Source organism: Acipenser ruthenus, chromosome 8 (assembly GCF_902713425.1).
Source record: "Acipenser ruthenus chromosome 8, fAciRut3.2 maternal haplotype, whole genome shotgun sequence".
Taxonomy (NCBI): Eukaryota; Metazoa; Chordata; class Actinopteri; order Acipenseriformes; family Acipenseridae; genus Acipenser; species Acipenser ruthenus.
In genome coordinates, this window is record NC_081196.1 from 50,012,755 (window position 1) to 50,038,738 (window position 25,984).

A 25,984-nucleotide genomic window follows, 5' to 3' on the forward strand; every position below is an offset into this window, starting at 1 on the left:
ATAAAACAGTTAGGGGGGGAGTGGAGAATAGCCTCACATTCGTTCTGTGGGGGTGGAGTAGCTTTCTTGTTAATACATACGAGAATAAATGGCTACCTGTCTTGTTTAGAATTTTCTCGTTTTTCACTAACATATTTTTATATGTATGAACTCTTAAGATTATCAAACCTAAAAAGTAAGCAAAACCCCAAAAACATACCAAAAAAAAAAAAAAACAAGCAAAAAAATATGAATGTATTTTTAAGAAAATAAACAGTAGACACCGGTCAAATCACAAGCTATATTATAGTATCTGCACCTGGGATTATTTTGATTTGACAAGTTGCTTCAAAGACGGAAACACTTCCGTCGTCGTGTTGAAGCACCAGGAAACCGTCCACTTAATTGAACCCCCTGGAACAGAGAACAACATCATCAGTAAAACATACACAAATACACACTTTAAAGAAAAGAAAACATAGAAAATAGAACTAAAATAAGAAAACTACAGGCCGCACACGATTGTTACAATAAAATTGCAGGTTTTATGTGTTTGTCTGAGTTTCTTATAGTTAGTTCAGTGCATATTTGTTGTCACTCGGAACAGTTTCAAGGCTCACTGCGGTAGCCGTGAGTGTCAGGAAGCAGCATCTCGCGTAGAAACACAACTCAGGAGAGTCACAAAATCAAACCATATATATTTAATATTCTGTGGGGCGACAATCGCAGTCTTCGGGAGGATGAGAAATAAGTGAGTACCCAACATTATCTCGGTGTATATACATAAAAATGCTGTTTTCAACATTGCTAGTACAATACTAGAAAGACGACCTACAGTACAATACAGCACTGCAAATCACACACAAAACTGACAGCTGTGTGACATCTCTGCAGCAGGTATTGTTGGGGTGAATATTAACAGTATGTTGATTCGTGCTCTGCAGTAATATAATAGTGAATCCAAGCATTATTTTGTTTTTGGAGATCACCCTACACCCTTTGAATGAAAACCAGTTCTTAAAAAATGGCCTCACAAAGATAATCCGGTGTATGGCTTGCTGTCATAACGAGGCCGAGCTAGTAGTTATCAAATCAAAACACTTAAATGCAAAACGGCCTGATTCCTAACACAGTTTTTGCGATGAAATAGACCCTTGAGTCAATTACTTACATTGCAGTTGAATTACTAACCCCTCCTTCCCCCAATAAAATTGCAATTATAATCTAAAACTGAAATTAACAGTATCCTAATACAAGGTGATGTTGCTTGTTTGTTCATTTAGTCTGTTTTATATTTCCAGTTTTTGCAAATAGTTATGTTTACAAATTAAGATAAATTACAGTATATAAAAAAAATTACCTTCATGTTTTACACAATGCACGTCTACAAAACCATACCATATGAATTCTGACGTTTAACCAATATATTGTTAATATGATTAAGCCTTTTGATCATAATGAAGGTATAGGGCACTAATCCTTACTGATTATTTGGAGGGAGCTACACTATTAACTACAAAAAATGTTGGAGATACATGATTTATCCTCTTCATTTTTACACTTTCTTATTACAAAAGTGACTGCATCCTGACTTAGACTGCTTCTTTGGCAATCATATGTTGATCACAAAAGGTGGAGGTAGAAAGATTAGCAAACGTTCAAACTAGACTTAATGTACACATTACCTGAAGTTTGCGCCCTGTGTCACTAAGGGCTGCACGTGGCCCTCAGGCTGTATGACTGATCCAGAGATTGAAGTATCCTGGGGTTGCCTTTGTATAATTTTGTGTAAGACTGAAAGAAAAAATATCAGCTTTTGCAAAGATTGAGAGTGGCCTGAAGTTGACCTAATCAAATATTGTATGCATTTAGTTTCAGAAATGAAAGAAATAAGGCTGAAATATCAGTTTAGATAATTGACTAATTAGGATTTTCATTTGTGTGTGTATCCCACATCCCTGGTCAAATACTTTATTAATAATACCGTAATTTAACCAGTAGAAGGTGATGCTGTAACTTCTTAATGCATGTACCTTTTCCTCAATTAAAAAAAAAACTTCTTCTTTAATACACAGTTCCAATTGACTTCGAGAGCATCCAAGGTTGATATCACAGTTATATAATTTAAGTGTGTATTTGTAAATAAGATTTTATAAAATGTCATTGTTTTAACCAAGCAATCTTATGATAAAATGTGCCCTGTCACATCTTAAACTGTTAGTCGCTTGGGTTTAAAGAATATTACCGCATCAGACATAATCTTAAATGCAAGTGCTTTCGCATTAAATGTACCTTTTTAAGGTTTTGTTCTTGTTTTGTTTTTGTCTATTTTTTTCAGAACACACATGCTGTAAAAGGTTATTCTTCTGAAAAAGAAACTACAATGGAAAAGTCATGGAGGTTGTGGACCATTGCTCAAAAGTGGTTGTTAAATTTGGCGTCGTGGTCCTGGGGGCTGTGCCGCATCTCACTGCTGGCTCTGATTTTAACTTTTCATCTGTATGGTGGCTTTATGTTACTTGCACTGATACTTGCTTCGGTAGCAGGTATATTGTACAAATTCCAAGACGTGCTGCTGTATTTTCCCGATCAGCCTTCCTCTTCTCGCTTGTATGTTCCTGTGCCTACTGGGATCCCACATGAAAACATCTTTGTAAAAACCAAAGACGGTGTACGTCTTAATCTCATTCTTCTTAGGTACACTGGTGACAATCCAGCATTTTCACCCACCGTTATCTACTTCCACGGGAATGCTGGCAACATTGGTCACCGCATACCCAATGCACTGTTAATGCTGGTCAACTTGAAGGTGAACGTAATACTGGTTGATTACAGAGGTTATGGCAAAAGTGAAGGTGAAGCAAGTGAAGATGGGCTGTATTTAGATTCCGAAGCTGTGCTGGACTATGTCATGACCAGACCAGACATAGATAAAACTAAAATCATTCTGTTTGGCCGCTCATTAGGAGGAGCAGTAGCTGTCCATCTGGCATCTGAAAATCCCCATCGGATCTCTGCCATAATGGTAGAAAATACATTTCTTAGCATCCCCCACATGGCCAGTACTTTGTTTTCTTTCTTTCCAATGAAATATCTTCCACTCTGGTGCTACAAAAACAAATTCCTGTCCTACAAGAAAATTGCACAGTGCAGGATGCCTTCACTTTTCATCTCCGGACTGTCTGACCAGCTGATTCCACCAGTCATGATGAAGCAGCTGTATGAACTTTCTCCGTCCCGGACTAAGAGGTTTGCCATATTTCCAGATGGCACTCACAACGACACCTGGCAGTGCCAAGGATACTTCACAGCCATTGAACAATTCATTAAAGAACTTATACAAAACCATTCTCATGAAGAAACAACGATAGCAGTGTCAAATGTAACAATTATATGAATTGGGCTTTCTGATAATGCATCGTTTTGTGAAAAGTGGTAACAGAATGTAACTTTTTATGTGTATTTTATGGGGGTGAGATTAAACTCAAACTGCTATTTATGGATCTTCATTTTTCTTCTCTAAGGTGAATGCATGAGTGTTCCTTTCTGATTTGAAAAGATTTTTCAAGAGGTTTCTTTCAAGAACAGTTATTTTATTAAACAACACATACAAATATTACTAAAGCTTTCATGATTTGCTAAAAATGTGTTTTTAAATGACATTATGTTGGCTCAAATGCTTACCTTGCTAAAATATTGCTTGATCTTTCTGATATTAACATCATTTTTATACTAATATCAGTAGACATAATAATTCTCTGCACGTCTTCCAGGGAATAAAACCATACAAAATATGTATTAAGCCATTAAAACAAAATATTATGTATTTCATGAATAATTTTGCACAGATTTTCTTTTCTGTTTTCCAAAAAAAGTTATAGTTTTTTTTACAGTTGTGATTAAGTTACTGTACGTGGCTCAAAGAAACACATCTAATCTTAATTACTCCTTCCATCCTAAAATCAGTTGATCATAAATTTGACATGATGAATGCAATTAGCAAGTATATTCTTGCTGTGCTCTAAAGTGCATACAAGTTTGCCGACAGGTTTGGTAGTACGTGCAAGTAATTTATGTACATACTATAATATGAGCTGTTTTGAATGTGAATTGTAGCCTTACAGAAACTTCCTTATTCTGTGTTCATTCAACCACAATATTCATCTTGTGATATTGATGAAGCTTCATAATTATATATACACAGTATATATTTTTTTCATGATTGCTGACATTTTTTATTTTCAAAATGTGCCACCTAGTCCCTCATCTGAACTTTGAGTCCTGTATACACCCAGTGCTTAGTAAGTAGTTAAGTAAACTACAAACGAAAGTTAAGCAATTTAAATATTACGGCTGTATTTAAAAAAAAAAAAAATAAGTAAACATTATTTATTCCATTACACTCAGCATTGAAATTGCATATCTGTGTTGGTTTGTAGTGGCATGCACACTTATTCTTATTAAGTAACAATATATATATATATATATATATATATATATATATATATATAATTTAATAAAACAGCCTGGCAGAATTACAAACAAACATCCAATACGCCCCTTTAAATTTACAGTATCGTGTATTCTGAATGTGTGTAGCATTGTTCTTTACTTCTGGTTTGGATTGAAGTTTAGGGATTTCCATTGTGTCGTATATTCTAACAAAAATAACTAACTTTCATTGTTATTGCCTCTTTGTATTTATGGTCAGTCACCATAAATTATGTACTGTATGTATGCTAACACAAGAGCTCTTTCACTGCATTGAAATCATAATTTTTCATAATTTTTGAAATCATAATGGTGTATTTTTTTAATACACCTGTCACACTTTCTATTTGCTGTACTGTTACATGCAATAAATTATTAAAATGGTCTATTCAGGCAGTACTGCTGTTTCATAGTTTACAAATATTTTGTTATGTTATAAATATCAGATTTATCATTAACTGGCACCAGATGCATTCCCAGTAAATAAATACAAGTATGAAAGCATATGCATGACATTAAACACAGTGCAAGATGTCTACTGTAATTCAGGTAAATTAAAAAAGCTGTTAATGCCCATCACTTAACACTTCAATGTAATTTAAATTCTCTGTAAATAGACAATATGATCAAAATGAAGGTATAGGGTATGAGTTTTAAAAAACAAACTTTGGAGGAGTTCATGTTGTAAGGACTTGACGGTGTCTGTCTCAGGTACCAAAAATGTTTAGAAAATATATCTTAAAATCTTTTGTACAGGTACTGTAGGAAATTGAATCAAGTGTACAAGAAGATGCTGTCTTCTGAGTCAATAGAATTGGGATAAAGGTTTTTAATAGTAAGATAGGCAGTTATCCAAGTACAGCATCATCTAGGTCTCCGTGTTATTGTATATGACAAGTGTTTTGTTGCTTTTAATGATCCTGGATTGTAAAAATAAAAAGTCATTTTCAGCTGCTTCCAATCTTGAGTCATGACTTCTAAGGAATCGGGCATTCAGCAGCAGGCAAAAAAGTGTCCCACATAAAATATACAGTATATATTTTTATATGGATTATTTGATTTTCCTTTAAAACCACATACTTAAAAAGAACAAACCAAAACTATGCTCTGCAGGAGATATCTAATAAAAGTCAATACATATACTATCACTACGACTACTACTAACTACCAACATAGAAAATACAATTTTAAAGTGGAACTTCCCTTTTCCTTGAACTTATATTTGTAGCAGCTGAGAAGACCTAAAAACTATTCCAGTAAAAATTGCTTCTGAAAAGCACTACTGGCTTCAGTGCACTGTGCAACTCTAATATGCTTCTCAACTCACTTCAGAAAAGTATCCTGTAGGAGTCTTTTTATAAGCAATGTTGAGATGCCATGTCGCACCCTGGTGTAGCCTTGTACCTCGTTCTTAGTCGTTTATTTTATGTCATAATATTCCTGATAACTTCTAAAAACAAAAATAGCTTTGTGATAATACAACATGTCATTGTCTTATACACAGCTGTATTAAATGTAATATACATTCAGTTTATTTTAGTTTGAACTGATTACTGTTTTGATAAGGGGTTGGGAGCAAACAGTCAGTGACATAGAATACAAGTTTCAATTTCTCAATTTATTAGCCTTCCTATTCTCAACTTGGTTTTCTTTCAGCATTTTTTTTTTTTTTTACAGTTTTCAAAACGTTTTAGGGAAACATTTTAGATGTGTAATAGGCATGTCATCACACAATATTGCAAGCATGTGAACTGTTGACATTAATCCAATAACACACATCTTTGAGTTGAAAGACATTTTTAATGTTTTTTTTCTTGTATTCAGGCCCAGTGGCAGATTTGCGTGGGGTACTGTGTTCAGTCTCATTTCCTGGAAAAGTTTAGTAAGCATGGCAAACAATCATCTAAATTACAATAACTATATGTGACTATGCAGAACACATAACAAATGATATGAAACAGGTAAAAAATTAAATAAACTGTAAATGGTGAAAAGTATTAATTTAAGTACCGTTTTTGCCTTTTGAAATATCCACCTTGCTTTCCAGCAGTCAGACTTCCCTACAAACTAACTTTAATTCAAGCATTTGTGCACAAGCATGCTTCTGAGTGCACCAAAAGGGTCAAACAAAACTGTCCAATTTGCCTTGATTTCAGTCATTTGTTTACAACCCTTTGTAGATATTTCCATCAAAAGCGGTTTCTGTTTATATCTTTAGTAACGCCACTCAGTATCATAAGAAGGGCAGAGACCACACAAGGAATGTTGCTTTACAGACAAGGCGATCATTTATGGTTAAAAACGGCTGCATTGTGGTTAAAAGGACTTCGCTTTTTAAAAATCTTAAAAGGAAGTAAATGGATAAGATGTAAAACCGCAGCAGGTGTTTAAGCATGCTTGGTATTTTTCACCATCTTCAGGTTTCTTGAGGGTGAAATGTACAGTACTGTGGTTTTCATGCCTGTACTGAAAGTCACTAACACAGAACTGAGAGACAATTACAAGATTTTAAAAAGGTCAGTCCACAGCTGTTCCTGACGTCAATGTTATATTTATTTATTTATTTTTAATGAAGATATAGCAGACATCACATGGTAAATAAAATAAAGGTTACAGAATTTCAAAATCAACTCTTTAAAAAAAATGTTTTGCTTTATTCACTGACAAAATGATTTATGATTTACTTGAAATGTATCAACTGAAAGTTGCAAGAAATGTTAGAATTGCATAACTGGGAAAAAAAGGAGTTAATCATAATTAGGAATACAAAAATGTGGATTTTGTTTACTTGGAAAAACTTGATATATGTATATATATATATATATATATATATATATATATATATATATATATATATATAGTACTGTGCAAAAGTTTTAGGCAGGTGTGAAAGAATGCTGTAAAGTAAGAATGCTTTCAAAAATAGACATGTTAATAGATTATATTTATCAATTAACTAAATGCAAAGTGAGTGAACAGAAGAAAAATCTAAATCAAATCAATATTTGGTGTGACCACCCTTTGCCTTCAAAACAGCATCAATTGTAACAATTGTAAGTCGCCCTGGATAAGGGCGTCTGCTAAGAAATAAATAATAATAATAATAATCACGCAGGGTTTTTGTACGTCGTCGAGTAGGCGAAAGGATGGTTCCTCGGTGTGTGACACCAACTGTCAAACATGGAGGAGGAAGCGTGATGGTCTGGGGCTCTTTTGCTGGATCCAGAGTCGGTGACTTGCACAGAGTGAGTGGCACCCTGAACCAAAACTGCTACCACAGCATTTTGCAGCGTCATGCAATACCCTCTGGTATACGCCTAGTTGGTCAGGGGTTCATCCTACAGCAAGATAATGACCCAAAACATACCTCCAGGCTATGTCAGAACTACCTTAGAAGAAAAGAACAAGACGGTAGGCTTCAAATCATGGAATGGCCTGCACAGTCTCCAGACTTAAACCCCATCGAGCTGGTTTGGGATGAACTGGACAGAAGGGTGAAAGCAAAGCAACCTACAAGTGCAACACATTTGTGGGAACTTCTGCAACAGTGTTGGGAAGAACTTTCCGAACAATATTTGATTTCCATTGTAGAAAGAATGCCACGAGTGTGTTCGGCTGTTATATCTGCAAAAGGTGGCTACTTTGATGAGTCAAAAATTTAGATTAATTTTTGTTAAACAAAATGATTGCATGATTTCTTTTTTATCTCCAATTGTTTATTTGTTCTATGCTTTAATTTCAGAGTACATTGAGACATTAAACTGCATAAATGTAAAAAAAAACTGGAAAAATGGAGGTGTTCTAAAACTTTTGACCGGTAGTAGAGAGAGAGAGAGAGAGAGAGAGAGAGAGAGAGAGAGAGAGAGACAGAGAGAGAGAGAGACAGAGAGAGAGACAGAGAGAGAGACAGAGACAGAGCAGTGTGGAGTAGTGGTTAGGGCTCTGGACCAGAGGTTCGTGGGTTCAATCCCCAGTGGGGATACTGCTGCTGTACCCTTGAGTAAGGTACTTTACCTAGATTGCGCCACTAAAAACCCAACAGTATAAATGGCTAATTGTATGTAAAAAAAAATGTGATATATTGTAACAATTGTAAGTCGCCCTGGATAAGGGTGTCAGCTAAGAAATAAATAATATATATTTATATATATATATTATTATTATTATTATTTATTTCTTAGCAGACGCCCTTATCCAGGGCGACTTACAATTGTTACAAGATATCACATTATTTTTACATACAATTACATTATATATATGACCTTATATATATATATATATATATATATATATATATATATATATATATATATATATATATATATATATAGTCAAGAGAGAGTGATAGCAACAATGGCTTTGTTTACATGCACATGAAAATCGACTCTACAGTCATGACTGTGTGACGTTGTCACGCGATACATCGTGAAACAGCAAAAGGACGTCCCCTCATTTAAATATTTAAATATCCCCTCCCCTAAATGACTATGAATTGAATAATCTGCATTGGTACGGACAATTTTTTTCCTAAATCAGAACTGCATAGCAACGCATTTCCTGAAAAGTACGGCAAACACGTTGTGAGGAAAACTGTCATGACGTGCATGTAAACGCCGCCAATGAGATTAGAAATCCCCCACCCCATCATTTATTTTTTTATATAACACCATTAAACAAAATCATTGTAAACTATGGGACAGCAAATATTATTATTTGAGATAGCATTCAGTCTTATAGAAAATAAGTTCCTATTAGGCAAAAGCACTGTCAACTTAGCAAATATTTTTTAACAAAATAAAAAATATATATGTATATTAACTTACATCTTAGGTTGGCAAATGTAGGTATAATAATGTACAGTATACCTACAGTTTTGCTTTAACATAGTTTAACTGCTGTTCATTAATCAAGCAAAAAAGGAACATCAAAATTACAAGTTAAATCACTCAAGATGCAGTTATAGTCCCATCTGACAGGAAGTGATTTGCACAGCTGAGCAACCCAAATCCAGTGGATGCATTGTTTTTTTTTTTTACAGCTAGACGAAAAATGGATGTCAGTATTAAAAGATCAGCTGGATTCTTCGGGCAGTTTCTGTGAGCTCGGCTTGAAACCAGAATGAAATCTACTGAACAAAACCTCAACATTTACTTTGATCTCCAACAGAAGTACCTGATCTCCACGATATTGTTTCTGACACTTGCAGCAATAATGTCTACTTCTCTGTCAGCTGTCTCTTTGTACCACGTAATAACATTAAAAGCAGAAGTAGCCACTTTGAAGACAGAGGTTTTCAAAAAGCGAGAAGAGCACTTGGTATCGTTGACCTATCCTGTTGGAGAAATGCCCCAACCAAACAGGGACCAAGAGCAGGTGAGTTATTTAAAAAAAATTATCAGAATAGGTACAGAAATTGTCAGTAGCTGGCAGAACAAGTAGTTAGGCTACTATTCTGCATTGGAATATACTTTTCTTGATTTACATAATTATGTTATATTTTATGTTAATTTGAGACTTAAATTATATTATGTCACCTTTTTAGAGAGTGCAGTATGTAAATGAAGAAGATATACTGGAGGACCTCGGGACAGGAAACTCTATAGCAAAGCCTGGTAATCACAGAATAAGGCTGCGCAGGTCAAATAATCTCACTGATAAAACAGGTAGGTTTTCTTTTTTTTATAAACCATAACCATGTCTGTAACCTGGCGATTAATAGAGATTATGAGGACCCTATGTACGTGTTTGCACTACTAAGTGGAATAAAAAGCTAATAGCAATACTGCATACGATATACAGTAGGATAGTGATACCGGAGTATACTGTGTAGATAATGCATCGCCTGTATATATTACCCATAACTTGTTTCTGAAAGTTGCGGTGAGTGTATATTCTGATAGGTATAGTATTGTTTAAAATTTGAAATTAGCAGTCCAATAATTTTTACCTACATCTGAATTGTTTCTTGCTAAAAGTGGAAACAACTTTGCACTGGAGCTAAATTAATAAATGTGAAACTCATTAATGAGCATCAACCACCCATCTAAACCACGGATAAGTAGTTGATGCCACCCAGACTGATTCCCCGGTGCTGTAAAATGCTCTTAAGAAACCCTGCTGTGGCAAGGTATAGATTCATTTAAGCAACCACTTCACTTTATGCTTTAGGCAGAAATCTAAATTCAGTGATATACAGTATATATGACATCTGATGGTAAAGAATATATTTTATATATTAAATGCTGGTCGAAAACTGCTGTGCATAAATAACAGTTTGAGCTTTATTGGAAGAGACTTTCAGTGTGGTGAGATAAACACTGTGGGTGTTAAAAGTGCACATCTACATTTCCTGCTGTTTCTTCACAGTTTGACATTAGTTGTGTCTTTTGTTGCTGGTTTCTGTGCTGTGCTTTCAGCATTGGCTAGGGTTGCTTTGTCTACTTCTTTTAAGATTTGAAAGACTTCAATCAACACACAATTGTTAAAGACAAACTAATCAGACGTGGCTTGTACTCTTTGTTTTATTTTCCAGTACTTCAGCCGTGTTTGCAAATGATCGCAAACAAAGATAAAGGCACCTTCCAAAAAGGTACTTTTTTTCCCCTCATTTTACATTACGTTTCACTCATATATGCAAAGTGATAATAAAATGTATTAATTTGCAAAGTGTATGTTCAGAACTGTACTGATGTATGAATTAATTCATGTATACGGTTGTTCACACTGTGTTATCGTTCAAGTCACAGGGTAGTGGATCTGTGTTTAACATGTTCCTTCAAAGCACTAGTTCCACAAAAACACTATTCTTAATACATTGTCTTTAGTGTTTAAAACTATTTTTAAGAGAAAACAGGGACTATTTCATTGTTTAGACTGAATGCACTTGCCTGTACATGTAAGTCTTAACCTTAACTGTTCTTTTAGATTTTTTTCAGACGCCTACAAAAATATATATTTTAATCTTAAGTGTTTATTCATTTACAGTGCTCCCTTGCTATAAAGCGGGACTCGGGGGACACACAACGTGAGTGTTATAACCAAAGCGTTATAAACGGGGGATGGGGTGGGGGGCGCCACAGGACACGTAACAACACACATCTGACTAAAATACAAAATAAAATAACTCCCTCTCTATAATCCACATGTAATGAAGCAAAAATGTAACTTTCTGTGAATTAACTATGCATAAAGCACCATGTAATCAACACTATATTGTTTACAAAAAGAAAAAAAAAGGTAACATTCCCACTTGTGGATCATTTTAATTAGCAGTTTTTAAAGTGTAAATAGCCTGGCTAAACGGCGGTTGGGAGTTCAGTTTGAAGCGACAGACAAGCAAACCAAGTGCGAGAAGGAGAGCGGGTCGGGCGAGGGGAAGAGGGAATGGGCTCGCCCCAGGTTTGGTTTCTGGAGCGGGGCTGAAGCAAAGCTGAAGCATCTCGTCTCCAGGAGAAAAGTAAATACATTAGGAAAGATAACCACATAATAGGCCTAATCTTTTTTTAGTTATAAAACAAATGCTGAATAAGATGTCTGTGTTATAAAGTGCCAGCACAGCATTTCTTCAGTTCAGATACTGTATCAAAAGGGAGAGACAGAAACAGACGTTAGACTTTCAGTTTCAGTTTCAGCATCGGTACTGTATTTACTGTAGAAATATTTCATGAATCACAAGTATAGGGAATTGGGGGACATTATATCCGAGGTGCGTTATAATCGAGAGCCTTATAGCAAGGAAGCACTGTATACATCTTAGGTTTACAAGTTTGAGCTTTTAGAAATCACTTTGCGACCTAGTTCTTATTTTGCCGCTTTTGAAAATCATGCTGTAAGTGGGAGGTTCTGGTGGGAGGTAATACAATGGTACTTAGATATGAAAAATATGAATATGTGTTTTAAAGTGCTAGCAATCTTACCTTTATGCTTCTACGATGGTCTTTGGTCTTCTTGCATGTGAACTGTTTTAATCACTTTATATCCAAACTGATTGGTTGGTTCTTGATATGTAAGGGGTAGCTTGTTATTGCTGGACAGCAGCCAAGTGCTTACTGAAATATTTCCAGGAATTTAAATGTCAAGACCACATTGTTTTAGTTATGCAGTTTATGTTTGACAGATGTGTTGGGTTTGAACAGGACAATTCATCTGCATTTGGATCCAGACTGGCTTTGGTCCTGCGTCACAGTTGCATAGTACATTTTGAGTGATTATCTTACTATTTGGTACACAGCTGTATTTTGATTTTCTTACTTAAGTTCCATTACAGTGTTGTCTAGTAAACCCTTTCACTTCCACGTTGCTTGGACATGAGATCTTTATCATTGGTACACAGTTGTATTCTATGCTCAGTCCCTGACCACCTTTCAGCGCCTCCTCAAGACACACCTGTTCAGACAGCATCTATAAACCTCACAACTCCCGACTAAACTGGAATATATGGCACCCAACTGTATCAGCACTTGCATTATCATAGGAGGCTGTGTGGTCCAGTGGTTAAAGAAAAGGGCTTGTAACCAGGAGGTCCCCGGTTCAAATCCCACCTCAGCCACTGACTCATTGTGTGACCCTGAGCAAGTCACTTAACCTCCTTGTGCTCTGTCTTTCGGGTGAGACGTAATTGTAAGTGACTCTGCAGCTGATGCATAGTTCACACGCCCTAGTCCCTGTAAGTCACCTTGGATAAAGGCGTCTGCTGAATAAACAAATAATAATCATCTTGTACTTGCACTTAACTGCTCCACACTAACATAATTATACTTTCTGTATCTTGTACTTGATTTTACTCTTAAAGGTAACCTTATTCACGGTTTTTGTAATTGCTCTTATTTTATTCATTTATTGTACTTACTACTTGCTCTGATTGGAATTTACTCTTAAAACCAAATATTTTTAAGTTGAATTGCTTACTGTATTTTTTATTTTCTCTCATTTGAATTTGCTTTTACTACTGATTTGATTGCATTCTATAACTGCTATTATCTGTAATATGATACTTTGTAATGTGATACTTTGTAACAACTGTAAGTCGCCCTGGATACTGGTGTCTGCTAATAAATAATAATAATAATAATAATAATAATACATTTCTGTTACAGGTGGTTTCCCGTGAACATGAACTGTTTTAGTGCCCCCTTTTTGTTTAGCCTCTTTTTCACATTTCCATTTTACTTCCTGGTGAATGGCCTCTCAATGTTGTATAAAATCTCTCTGGTGTTTTTATCAGGTGAAAATACAGCTATCTCTTGGCTTCCAGGTCTTAAAAGAGGCACTGCCCTGGAAGAGCAAACCAATGCAATAATTATTAAAGAAACAGGTTACTTTTTTGTGTACAGCCAGGTAAGAAAAGAGATTTACAGCAGTTTAAAGAAAATAATACATACTAGTTAAGCAATAATTCAACAAATATTATTTTATTTTTTCTTACAGGTTTATTATAAGGATAAAATCTATGCAATGGGGCACATAATAGTAAGGAAAAAGGCAAGCGTAGTTGGAGATGAACTACAAAATGTCAATTTATTCCGATGTATCCAAAATATGAGTGATGAGTTTCCTTTCAATACCTGCTATACGGCTGGTATGTACTTTTTTTTGGTATTGTGCTTAATCTAAATAATATGTTTTATACTACAAGTATGGCTCTTTTTAGTGACCCCACAAAAGCCTCCATTTGTTTTCACTATGTCAGCTATGTGCGGTTTGCACTTGCTACAGAATTCAAAATCTGAGAGGTAAAGTTCAAAGGTATCCCAAAAGTATCCCTGATTGATTATAAATGGCAAGTTATATAAAATAGGTAATTCATATAATATTTTTCACAGAGGGCAATGCTACAGACAACAGTGAGTCACGTGATCAGGAGGTCTAGACTGGGGACACTTGGGCAGTGAAGCATTGACCTTTGTAACTTTTTTTAGTTGGTTAGCCACAGCACAACAGCGACCCCTACTGGCCAGGGTGCCAGATTAGGTTGAACTCTCACCTTTAGGATTCAGTATTCAGGATTTGGCAACACCTGCTTTCTCAAGAAACACATTTCTATGTCTATATGGATAAGCTTTGTAATATTAACAGCATTTTTTAAGAAGTCAGTATAGAAGCAGCTTACCTACTTGCCTAAAACATTTTCATCAGTTAAAATGTTAAATTCTGTGTTCTTTCTTTTTTTCTTTTAATAGGGATTGCAAAACTGGAAGAAGGAGATAGTATTGAACTCCTCATACCTCGGCAGTCAGCAGTGGTATCTCTGGATGGGGATTCAACATTCTTTGGTGCTATAAAGCTTATATGAATTTTGTGGGTCAAGCCAAATGGGTGGGCACGAAGACGTACTTCTCTGTTTGTGGGTGTGCCTCAGTAGATTGAGGGTAGTTGACACTGTAGAGACCTGTTTCAGTGAGGATGCGTCTGCTCAACTTCTTCTGGTACAAACAGGAAGCCCAATGGCTGTGTAAGCACTTGTGTCACATGGTTTTTCGGAAAGTGACTTGGCATGGTGCCATCACTGGTGACAAGCAAATCAAACAGGATGTTCAAAACATCAGGCATGGTATTAAAAATATATATCTTTTATTTTCCATGTGCAGATGACTTGAGTCTTAAGGGGTTATAGATAATGAAATAATTGCAAAAAACCCTTACTTGTCACACCATTCCATTCGCCATGTAGGTTTTGTAAGATTTATATGTATTTTCATTTAAAAAAAAAGTATAACAAGTACCATACTATGCTAGGTTAAAGAAAGCTTGCATGGCTTACTTTCAGGTAGCCTGTTACACTTCCTAGCCTAGGTCATCATCTCAGCCCCTTCCACAGCTTCTTTCTTGTTATTAACCAACCAGCCACTTTCCCTCATGACATGCTTTGCAGCCAGTGAAATGCTTTGACCCCAATGGCACTGCTGGGGTAAAATGGGTTTGAAGTGCAATTATAAGATTACCTGAAAGAAATGCCTGCAAACAAGTTTTCTTTAACCGACATTGGGAAAATACATGTTTGCTATATGAGACCTACATAATGAATGGTCCACTTTATTGAAGTACTTCATTAGATATAGACTAACCCAGCTTTCAGGTTTCCAATGATCCAGATCCAAAGTACTAGATAGGCTCTACAATAAAAATATGGGTTTCGTTGTATGTTGCAGATGTACCTTTTAATAGGATCAGTTAAACCTGTATGAAAAATACTCTCGCTTTCAAGACCACAAAGGTCTCTTCTTCAGATGTATTTTAAATATATATTCAGCTGATCATATTAAAAACTATCATCACCAAAAAAAGGTCTGCTTATCCTACTCTGTGTACATTGTACAGTTTATGTGCCGTATAGATTTAATATGCATTTATAGCTACATTGGATTTACATCTGATGAAGTCAAAACAACAACAATTTGTTCATGCTTTGTAAAATACCTGTCAGTAAAGAAAGTACTTGTAAAATGATCAGTGTTTTTTGTTTGTTTGTTTTTAAACAACTGAGGTAAGTTTAAGAATACTTGATATTTTACCTTAACCATACTATACCTGGTAATGAATGTTCCTTTAAATCACAGTCATGTATTTTTTATTTCAACTGCTTAGAACATTATTTCAGTTAAATAGGTTTTCTTTTCTTGAAATAACTGTAATGATAAATTTTATGAAGATATTTGGAGTTTATGATTGACCTAAAAAAAAAATCTAAACAAGGAACAGAAAGAAACAAGGCATGCTGGGTGAAACAAAGTACATATTAAGATACATAAGCAATAAACTCCTTTTTTTCATTTCTTTTCCTAAAAATATAAATAATTGGTAAAATACATACAAATGTTTGGTTATTAATTACTAATTTCATATCCTTTTTAAAAGCAGTAGTCCTAGGAAATTAAACTGATACTTCTGAGCAATAGTGACTGACTGCTATGTAATTATTATTATTATTATTATTATTATTATTATTATTATTATTATTATTATTATTATTATTATTATTCTAGTCAGGGACAGAATAATAGTTTTGTAAGGTGTAATGGAGTTTAGTTCCTCTAGATGGCAGCTAGAATATGCCCTTGAAAAGCACACAAGAACATACATGTTTAATGTACTGTACAGAAATATATTCATAAAGGGAAATGTATGTCAGGCAACATATGACTTATAAGGCCATTTTGCAATTTTTCCATGGTTATACTATGCATTTACCACAGTGTACCATGGTTTGCCATGATTTTAATACGCCTTACCATACCTCTGTGGCTTTACAATGCTAACCTATGCAAATCATGCTTTCACTATGTTTTATTAGACTTTGCTATGCTTTTATAAGATCCATCCTTGTTTTTACTAATAGCCAACACACCGCTCAGAGGAGCTGACGTTAACATGTATAGATGGCATGTTATTGCAATTGCTACATAATGTTCTATTCAGAGACTTTATATGACTCTGGGAGCGACATAGCATCTGGATGTTTTTTGACACTTCTATGGAGCTCTAAGATGAAGCTCTAACATTGTTTTTCACAGTTACTTCAGCGTTCATGAAACCATGAAGTAGATGCTTCCGGCAGACACTGCATATGATCAGCGGCAAAAAACAATTGTGGAACCAGTAATTCAAAATATGTCAAGTGCTATACTTGGTTTTCCTGTCTGACGTGTGCAGTATTGCTTCATGAACTAGCATACACACACACACACACACACACACACACACACACACACATATATATATATATATATATATATATATATATATATATATATAAACCTCACCCATACAGTTCAGTGAGCAGCTAAAATTATCACTGTGCAGCTGCTCCATACAAGCCTGACAGACTTATAGTCAGTGGCAGCTGGTCATGGACAATTGCACACACTTGTGTTTTTAAATGAAACTATAGCTCATACCAGGTATCCGAGTAAACAAAAGTTAAGAATGATTATCTGAATCAACAAACAAATAAAACAACAAACCATTCCACGCTGATTGACTGATGTACCCTCTGTTTAGTATGTATGCAGTTTTGGATCACACTATCTCTCTGGTATAGCTCTTTCTAGTTTATCAGACTAGTGGAGGGCATTATGTGGTTGCAATATGAAGCTTGTGCAAGATTGCTCTTTGCAAACTGTGGTTTTAGAGTCTCCACAGTACACTAAAGATCAAGTAGCTTTAGATGGAACTGTAATGATGTTTCCAGTCATTCTGAGTGACTCCCTGCTCTGTGGCTCCAGTATTGAAATCCTCCCTTTACCTGGCATAGAATTCGCCTGGAGCTTCACTGGAGATCCGAAGTAGTCTTCGTTCCATTCAGTTCATGACAATATGACCTTCAAACTCTGCCAGCCCCACCTACTCTACCTATATATACAACACGTTTACTGCACTGCGCTTACTTTTCTTTTCTACACAGCCGAAGAAGGGCTTTTGTCCGAAACATCCTGAAATAATAGCTTTTTTAGTAATTTAAACCATTTGTACACTGCAGTTATACCTCCTTTCAAATCTACAGTATATATATATATATATATATATATATATATATATATATATATATATATATATATATATATTACTCTAAAAGATGCACTCTTTAAGCCAGTTAAATGTATTGTAATCTCGGCTTTATGAATAATATTATACCCAATGCAAAATACCATTATTGAAGATAATAATATTGCAATTTCTTTATTTCTTACACACACACACACACACACACACTAATATATAAACACGCACAGTAGGTCATATAGTAATATAATCTGAATGGAATGAGAAAGGTTGTTCAATCCAGGCACTTAGGATCTCCAGCCAAACTCAAAGCAAGCTTAAGCCCACTAAAGGCAGATTGAGGGAACAAGTATAATAATTTAACATTGGAGCAACAGAACCCAGAACCTCATTGCAGAAAGCATAGCATAGTAAAGGAAATGTAAAATAATTATTTTCAAATTCATTTGAAATGCTGCTTGCACTTGATGAACTGTGAGCAGAACCAAATCAAATGAGGTTAGCAGAGTTACCCAAGAATAAATTCCATCTTCATTCTGCCATAAATAGTTCTTCAGAATTAAACAAAAGTCTACAGCATTAAAACAGTACCTCAGTTCAAACCAAAGTCATGTTCATGTTGTTACAGTAATACCCAAAGGTATTGTTTCCCAGTAGACTTTACAGAATGTGTGCAGTTATTTAAATTCTCCTGTGTGTGTGCCCTGGCTTTGGAGGGTTAATGTCACATACTAATCAGGTTTTAAGATGTCACCTTGAATGGTCATCCAGCACTCAAGAAAAGGCTATTTCAATATCCACTTCCACTTCTGGCAGAATTTATCAATTTCATCACAAATCCCAGAGAGATATGTAGTTTCAAGAAGCAGACCTCCAGGACATTTCTGGCCCAGTATAGTGAGCTAAAACAACTGCTCTTCCACTGTCTGTGTTTTTCTGTATTCTGCATCAATGCTATGTGTATGTTGTGTTTTTAAAAAGCCTTTTGGAACCTTGAAATAGCATAAGCTTTTGAGAGAATTCACCAGCAGAGGGCGACATTAAGTTTGGAAGTGCATTGCTATTGATTTTAATCATATTCTTTTAAAATATTGAACCAATAAATAATCATGCTGTACCTGGTAATACATAAGGGCTTATTAAATTCTACAAAGCACATTACTTACCATTGGTGCTTGCTGTGTTGTACGTATTTCAACATAATCACACTACCAAAGATTCTAAATGTAGACTTTTGGATGATAACAAGCCTTTAAAGAAGAACTTGCTACTCCAATCATCTTTAAAATTGCATTACCAAAATATGAAAATAGCTCTGTGTGGAACCCATATCCACGCTTTGAAGTTTCTTATGTCTACCAAGTATGTCTTGGTGACACTTTATTCACTGTGGCACACATAATTCTACTCAGTGCCCCACCGCCAAATATTCAGATACAAAGACGGCATTCATCCATGAATAGAATTGGTTGGCCAATATATCCTAGAAGGAAAGCACCATCTTTCAACCACTGCTCTCCCAATACAGTGTAATCTCCATCTCTGTATGTTTTTAGCATTTTAACAGTTGGACTCACAACAGGCCCCCACAATCTTAACCTACTTAAAAACTATGCTGAAACTGTTACTGCAAGTGAACAATGTACTGTAGCTTCAGGATTAATGATAAACACTAAATCAATAGGGTGGTTTAGTCACAGATCACTATAATTGAGTAGGCTGTGGTTCTACATGATGTTTTCCACAGTTTCCTCTATGGCCCATAGGGGGTGCTGTTTGACCATCATCAGCAATTTCAATCCATGTGATTTCCATTTGCTTGAGTAACAGCATCCATTCTTGAGAGTATGCTTTAAACAGCTAACAGGAGCATCATCACAGCAATACGATTCCTGCTGTAAGCTCTCAAAGCTGCAGCAGTTTTTATTTTTTTTTCTAGCTGGCATAATAAAGGCTTACAAGGCTTATTTGCGGTTTTTGACAGCATAGGTAATGCAATGTTATGTAAATTAGGGATGTACAGCACCCTCTATAGGTCACTGCGGGCGTTGTGAGTATTAGGAGCACATCCTTACTGTGCCAATTCAATTCTGTTAACCATACCTGCTGACCACCTGTCACCAATCATGCAGAATGAAAATTGTTCAGAACAATGGAGATGATATGATTACTTTGGCCATGGTGTATTTTTTTTCCAGAAAATTTGATACGCAAGCCATGCTGTTGTATGTTTTTCATTTTTATAACTTACATTTGACATGATAAGAATGTATCTCACAGTAAAAAAAAAAATAAAAAATCGAATTCCATATTCAAAATGTATCAGATGGCATAGAACACTTTCTTCCACAGACTCCTTCGAATTTTATTTTTTATTTTTTACAAATGATAGCTCAATGCCATTTAGCAGCATCTTGACATAATTCAGTTGTTTCCAGGTTTTGTTAGGTTTGAATGTGTTATGTAACACCTTCAGTGAGATGTGTGAAAATGATTTAGCAATCATCTTGCTTCTAGGAAGTGTTGGGCTTGTGGGGAAATGCAAAGATTACCCTTCAATGCCTGTTATATCATCTCCTAAAAGAATTTCCTGGAACTCACATTACATCTAACATTTGCTCTATTATATAAAAAAAGTAACTATCTGTCTATCTGTCTATCTGTCTATCGAGAGAGAGAGAGAGAGAGAGAGAGACAGAGAGAGAGAGAGAGAGAGAGAGAGAGAGAGAGAGAGAGAGAGAGAGAGAATACTATATGAGGTCAGAATATATTACCACACAATAATATAGTTTTGAGCCGTAATGCTTGAGTGGTATAGCCACGAGTTCATTTCTACCTCAAAACTAACGAGAGATATTTTTTGTGATACAGTTTGACCCATACTATTATTTTATATATTCTGTGTTTCTTACCTTCTAGTTTCGTTCTGTTTGTGTAAACTGCTGCATTCATAGTTATGTCAGCGCAGGCTATGCTGCCATGCTTCGGAGAGACATTTGTTAAAAGTTGTCTCCATTTGTATTTACTTTTTACTGACAAGATGACATTTGAAAGGTGTATGTCCAGATCTTTTTCAGGTAGCTGATGAAATTATCTCTTTTGTCCCACTGAATGCAAAATACGACATTGTGCGCTTTAGTGACATTAAGCGGTGCAGGCAGTGATGACGTAGGTAGAAGTCTAATAAAAACAGTATTAACCAGGTGCATAGGTATGAATGTAACTGATACCAGGGTTTTTTTTTCCAGTTTAGGGGTCTGTTTTTTGATAACCAAGTTTGTGGAGGATCCAATTTAGGACTAAATGAGTGAACAAGTATGTCCTTAAAATTTCTTGCACATTTAAATGTTATCAAGGGTGGTTTGTCCTGTATTATTTCCTTAAGTGTGTGGTCTATCCTTAATATATGTCAATGTTTAAATACAATCTGTTTACTATCATTCAATAAATGATTCAATTCAGTTAAAAAAAAAACAGATCATATTGGGATTAATTGGTTTGCGAGTTTTCCTTTTAAGGAGTGCATCTCTGTTCACACATTTAACTTCCTGAATTGTTTTCTTCAAGAGGCGATCTTGATATATCTGTGCATCTTGAATTTTGAACACATTTCCTCTGATTTTGTAATGTATTGGTTTTCTGTGCTGAGGTTTCGTTTAATACGTAAAAATTGACCCCTAGGTATATTTCTTATCAGAAACCTTGGCTATTGACTATTCGCAGGTAATATTGAATTACGGTCTGTAGGTTTATTAAACAGAGTGGTATGTAGCAATGTTATCTCTTATAGATCTCTAAATTAAGAAAGTGCATTTTTGTATATCTGATTCACATTTTAATTGTAAATTGCTATCCACTGAATTAAAACCCACAAACCATTCAAGTTGTAATTTGGATCCTGACCATATCAGTAAAATATCATCAATATCATTTCCATAAACAAATGAAAGGCAAAAAGACATTGATTTCACTGAAAATTAACTTTTCTTCCCAACATACCCATATATAGGTTCACATAGCTCGGTGCTCCCATTGCCATACCCTTTGTTTGTAAGATATATTGACCTTCAAATACAAAATAATTCAAGTCTAGTAATTGCAAGATACAATTAGAAAGTGCTGTCTTCAATAGGTCTAGAATTTAAATAAAAATTAACAGCATCTATGCCACCTGTATGTGGGATGTTGGTGTACAGACTCGTTACATCCAGTGTTACCAGAAGATTGTCAGATTCAATTTGTACAGTATTAATGCAATGCAATACATCACATGTATCTGAGAGATATGCTGGTAATTTACACACAAAGAGTTGTAAAAAAAAGTTAATAAATTGGTATAAAGGTTCAATTACAGAGCCAATCCCTGACACAATTGGTCTTTCCGGAGGGTTGACCGGATCCTTGTGTATTTTTGGGAGGCAGTAGAAGGCAGGACAGATTGGAGAGTCCACTTTAAGAAAAGCATATTCAGGTTTGGTGATCCATCCATGTCTTGGACTGAATGCAGCTGCAACTGTTGTAAATTCCGATCCTGATTTTTATTCTTTGTTTTATTATACTGATTAAGGTCATTCATGTTTTCCAACTGATGAGTGAAATTGGACCTCATTAATGTGGAATAACTAAAATAACTTTAGCTTCTTCTGCACACCAATCTGATTGTTAACAATTGTAATAATTGATGATGCTAATTGTACATGCTCTTGATCATGGTTTTTCTAAATTGACTGTATATATAAAAGGTTGTTAATATATATAAATATAATATTTAAGTCAATCAATTATTTAACCTAAATATATAATGAGTATTCATTTTATAATAGATTATCTATTATTTTATAATAGATTATATATACAGTATATATATATATATATATATGAATACTAATTTGGGGGGTTTAAAAATACTTATTCAAATGCTGTTCACAGAAAAACACAGCTCCTCCCTACTGAATGTGCTTAAAAAAATAATGGAAAACGGTAATATGTGGTTTAAATAAATCAAAAGTAGAGCAAACACTAAAACCCCAAATAAAGACAGCTGCTTCCAACTTGTAATGCCTGCTGAGAAGAATTACAAAATGCTGTATAGTACAAGCATCGAAACCCATATTTTAATAGCAGAGGTGGTGGGTTTGTGTTAACATAAGTAGACGAACAAAAGAACATATGAGAATTTCAAACAAGAGGAGGCCATTCGACCCAACTCGGCCAGGTCCTCTAAGCTTATTGATCTCAAAATAGAATTGCATGACAGGTAAGGTTTATGAAAGTATTTTGTTAGGTACAACTTTAACATGATTTCCATTACATGAGAGTAAACTTCATGCTGATTTGAACTCGGCTCTCACCAAGATAAGCACCAACTAAGACATAGCTTTAGTAAACTAAAGACATAGCTTTAGTAAACTAATGTGATCCATCTGTGTCTCCATCCATTTGCGTTTCCTTCCATATGATGATGTAGCTAACCTTCTACCTGGTATTGATGGCTGAAGTGTAATGCTGGCTCCAGGGATCAGCTTATTTTGCCTCCCTAGCGCATCAGTACACACAACGGCTGTGATGTTGGCTCCAGAGATCAACCACAGTGCGGTCTCCCCAGCGCATCAGCATGACAACCATCTGGATTGAGCTAAGTAGGGTACATCTCTGGGGTCTTCAAGTGGGCACCTTCCATCCTCTGTATTTTGTCAACTAGCCCACGACACCTCAAGAGGACTCAATGGAGATTCTGGCGTCCCAGCATCACCCCCCTCCGTCCCTCACTCAACTCAGCCCAGCTTACTTACCCGTACATCAGAGTTCTATTGTGGTTGAGATCCCTGACAAGAATCTTTCCGTCTCAACCACAGCCAGTTGCTGCTACTCTCTGTTGCTTCAGATAAGTCCTTCACTGTGCAACACAACTCTTGGCCACTGAATCCGACGTCTCTGAGAAACCAGGTTGTAGAGTGTGCCACAAATCCTCGACAACCCACCTCCACTGGGTAAACCCGGACAGTCCATCCTCGCTGTTCTGCTTCAGCAGCTAGTTGAGCATACCGCAGTTTCATCCTCTCATTCGCCTCATCTACAGCATCCTCCCATGGCACTGTTAACTCTACCAGGTGAGCAAGGCGTGCTGATCCAGACCACAAGACAATATCTGGTCGAAGGTTAGTAGTGGCAATCTCAGGTGGAAAAATAAGCCATTGACCAATATCTGCCAGTATTTTCCAGTCTCTAGCAGCTTCCAGTTGTCCTGGGTGAGGCTTGGTTTTAACACCTTTTCTTGGCGGTTGCTCTCCTGGGCGGAGGAATGTTGTCTTTTGTGTGTAATGTTTTGATGGAACTGGTGGCAACTTATTGGTCATGTTACGCTTGTTTTCCAATGCTAAGGCCAAACATCGCAGCACCTGGTCATGGCGCCAAGTAAACCGTCCTTGGCTAAGAGCCACCTTACATCCTGTCAAAATGTGCCTTAATGTTGCATATTTTAAGTAAAAATACTATTCTTACAAGTTTACAATAGTAACTCAAGGTACAAGAACGTGACTACACCTTGAAACTGTTTTTATTGCTCTGTGACTGGAACCGGCTTCACCGCACTGTCTCAGAACATTCAGATTACCTTCCTGGAAGTAGAGTAAACTGCAATAACTGTATTTTAGGACTCTAGACTGAACATCTAAAAGGTGCTTTACTGAGCCGAACTGGGGATTTGAAAGGCTGAGTCACCTAATTATGTTTTTGACACACTTATCCGTTGGAGCTCTCCCTGTGTGGTTTTAGAAAAGGAAAGCTCCGCAGGGGGCAGCCATTCATGTGTAGGGATGTCTCTTTTTGCTTTTCAGAATCTCTTTTTACGAGCATGGTTTAACCCATATACCAAAATGGCTGTATGTCACTGCAATGGATGAAAAGGGATTACTGTATCTCACTGGGGAGCATTTTCCACTGTGAGAAAAACTCTCCACCCTTTACATCATTGTTGACATTCTCCCAGTCAAATACTCCCAAATTAATACAGTGGCTAACATTTATAGAAAACACTTATTGTTACAGGATAAAGCTCTCCATAGAATCTAATATCCAAATATGGTCTGTGGCACTGGTTCTTCCGTTTTTAGTCTCAGCATAATTAGGAGGGCCAATAAGTTAAGAATTCTTAACATGATAAATAGGTGGCTACTTTAAAGCTATTTATGACAATCTTAATTATCTCAGTGAGATGATTTTCAAGTGTCTGCTTTGGACACATGATTAGATATTTTCCACTGCAGTATTATTTTATTTAAAAAAGTGTTTTTTTTTCCCCACTGGTGGAAAATTTACCCCACAGTCATTTACCTAAAAGTTGAACAAGAAGAGATAGGGTTGGAAGCCATGTTTCAATTTTCTTTCAAAGAGAATTTAGTTTCTCTGTTATGAGCAGCAATGTCGTCCCTTGGTACAACTTAAGTCAACCTTTAAAAGTAAGAGCAAAGTGTTATCAATCACACACCAGGACTGATCTATCACACAAAATCGGATTTCTTTGTATCTACTGTCTGTGCCAATCCCACTAGTCTAAAGAAAAAAATAACAAGCAGATCACAGCCCTTTCAACATATGAACTTGAATTGAAATTCTCTCAGTTATTCTTTTCACTGCTGAAATTCAATTTTAATGAATTGTTAATAACATTTTTCATGGCATCTCAGACTTTTATTTCAACACATAGTGTTTGAATTTATTACATTGGTTTTATTGTCAAGATGGGAAATTTGACAATGGATATTAACTGTCTGAATATTTTTTGCTTGCGATGTGTTTTGGTAGATACACTGCAATCTCAAGCTACTACTAAGTTGAGATAAGTCTTGGTGAAGATTTCTCTTTTTGTGGTATTAAAAAAAAGGATCTTTGATCAACTCAAAGCACAGATAGCTTAATAATTTCGCAAGTGTTGGCTATTTCATCATGCTATTGATCTTTAAAATACTGCCCTTTTTGGATCATTGTAACATTCATTATAGGAGGAGTTGTTAAGTGT

At 35.7% G+C, this 25,984-nt stretch overlaps 2 protein-coding genes across 3 annotated transcripts; both read left to right on the forward strand.

Annotated features, from left to right (window-relative positions):
• Positions 1-368: 368 nt before the first annotated feature.
• On the forward strand, positions 369-3,478 carry LOC117406742 (protein ABHD13). The gene is made up of 2 exons (XM_034011028.3): positions 369-730; positions 2,318-3,478. Exon 2 carries the CDS (start codon positions 2,363-2,365, stop codon positions 3,374-3,376), a length of 1,014 nt encoding a protein of 337 aa, XP_033866919.1. The 5' UTR covers positions 369-730; positions 2,318-2,362; the 3' UTR covers positions 3,377-3,478.
• Positions 3,479-9,476: 5,998 nt separating this feature from the next.
• Positions 9,477-15,915, forward strand: LOC117406875 (tumor necrosis factor ligand superfamily member 13B-like). Of its 2 annotated transcripts, none has more exons than XM_034011243.3 (6): positions 9,477-9,843; positions 10,013-10,133; positions 11,003-11,059; positions 13,694-13,806; positions 13,897-14,047; positions 14,649-15,915. In XM_034011243.3, exons 1-6 carry the CDS (start codon positions 9,589-9,591, stop codon positions 14,759-14,761), a joined length of 810 nt encoding a protein of 269 aa, XP_033867134.3. In that variant the 5' UTR covers positions 9,477-9,588; the 3' UTR covers positions 14,762-15,915. The 2 variants fall into 2 exon arrangements, with proteins under 2 accessions (XP_033867134.3, XP_033867135.3); XM_034011244.3 differs by having other exon boundaries at positions 13,724-13,806.
• Positions 15,916-25,984: the final 10,069 nt, after the last annotated feature.

What these genes read in the sequence shown, in the direction of transcription:
- LOC117406742 (XM_034011028.3), top strand. Translation starts at nt 2,363, where the DNA reads ATGGAAAAGTCATGGAGGTTGTGGACCATTGCTCAAAAGTGGTTGTTA.
- LOC117406875 (XM_034011243.3), top strand. Translation starts at nt 9,589, where the DNA reads ATGAAATCTACTGAACAAAACCTCAACATTTACTTTGATCTCCAACAG. An exon ending in TAAAGGCACCTTCCAAAAAG is followed by an intron (nt 11,060 to 13,693) that starts GTACTTTTTTTC and finishes TGTTTTTATCAG; the next exon opens with GTGAAAATACAGCTATCTCT. An exon ending in CAATACCTGCTATACGGCTG is followed by an intron (nt 14,048 to 14,648) that starts GTATGTACTTTT and finishes TTCTTTTAATAG; the next exon opens with GGATTGCAAAACTGGAAGAA.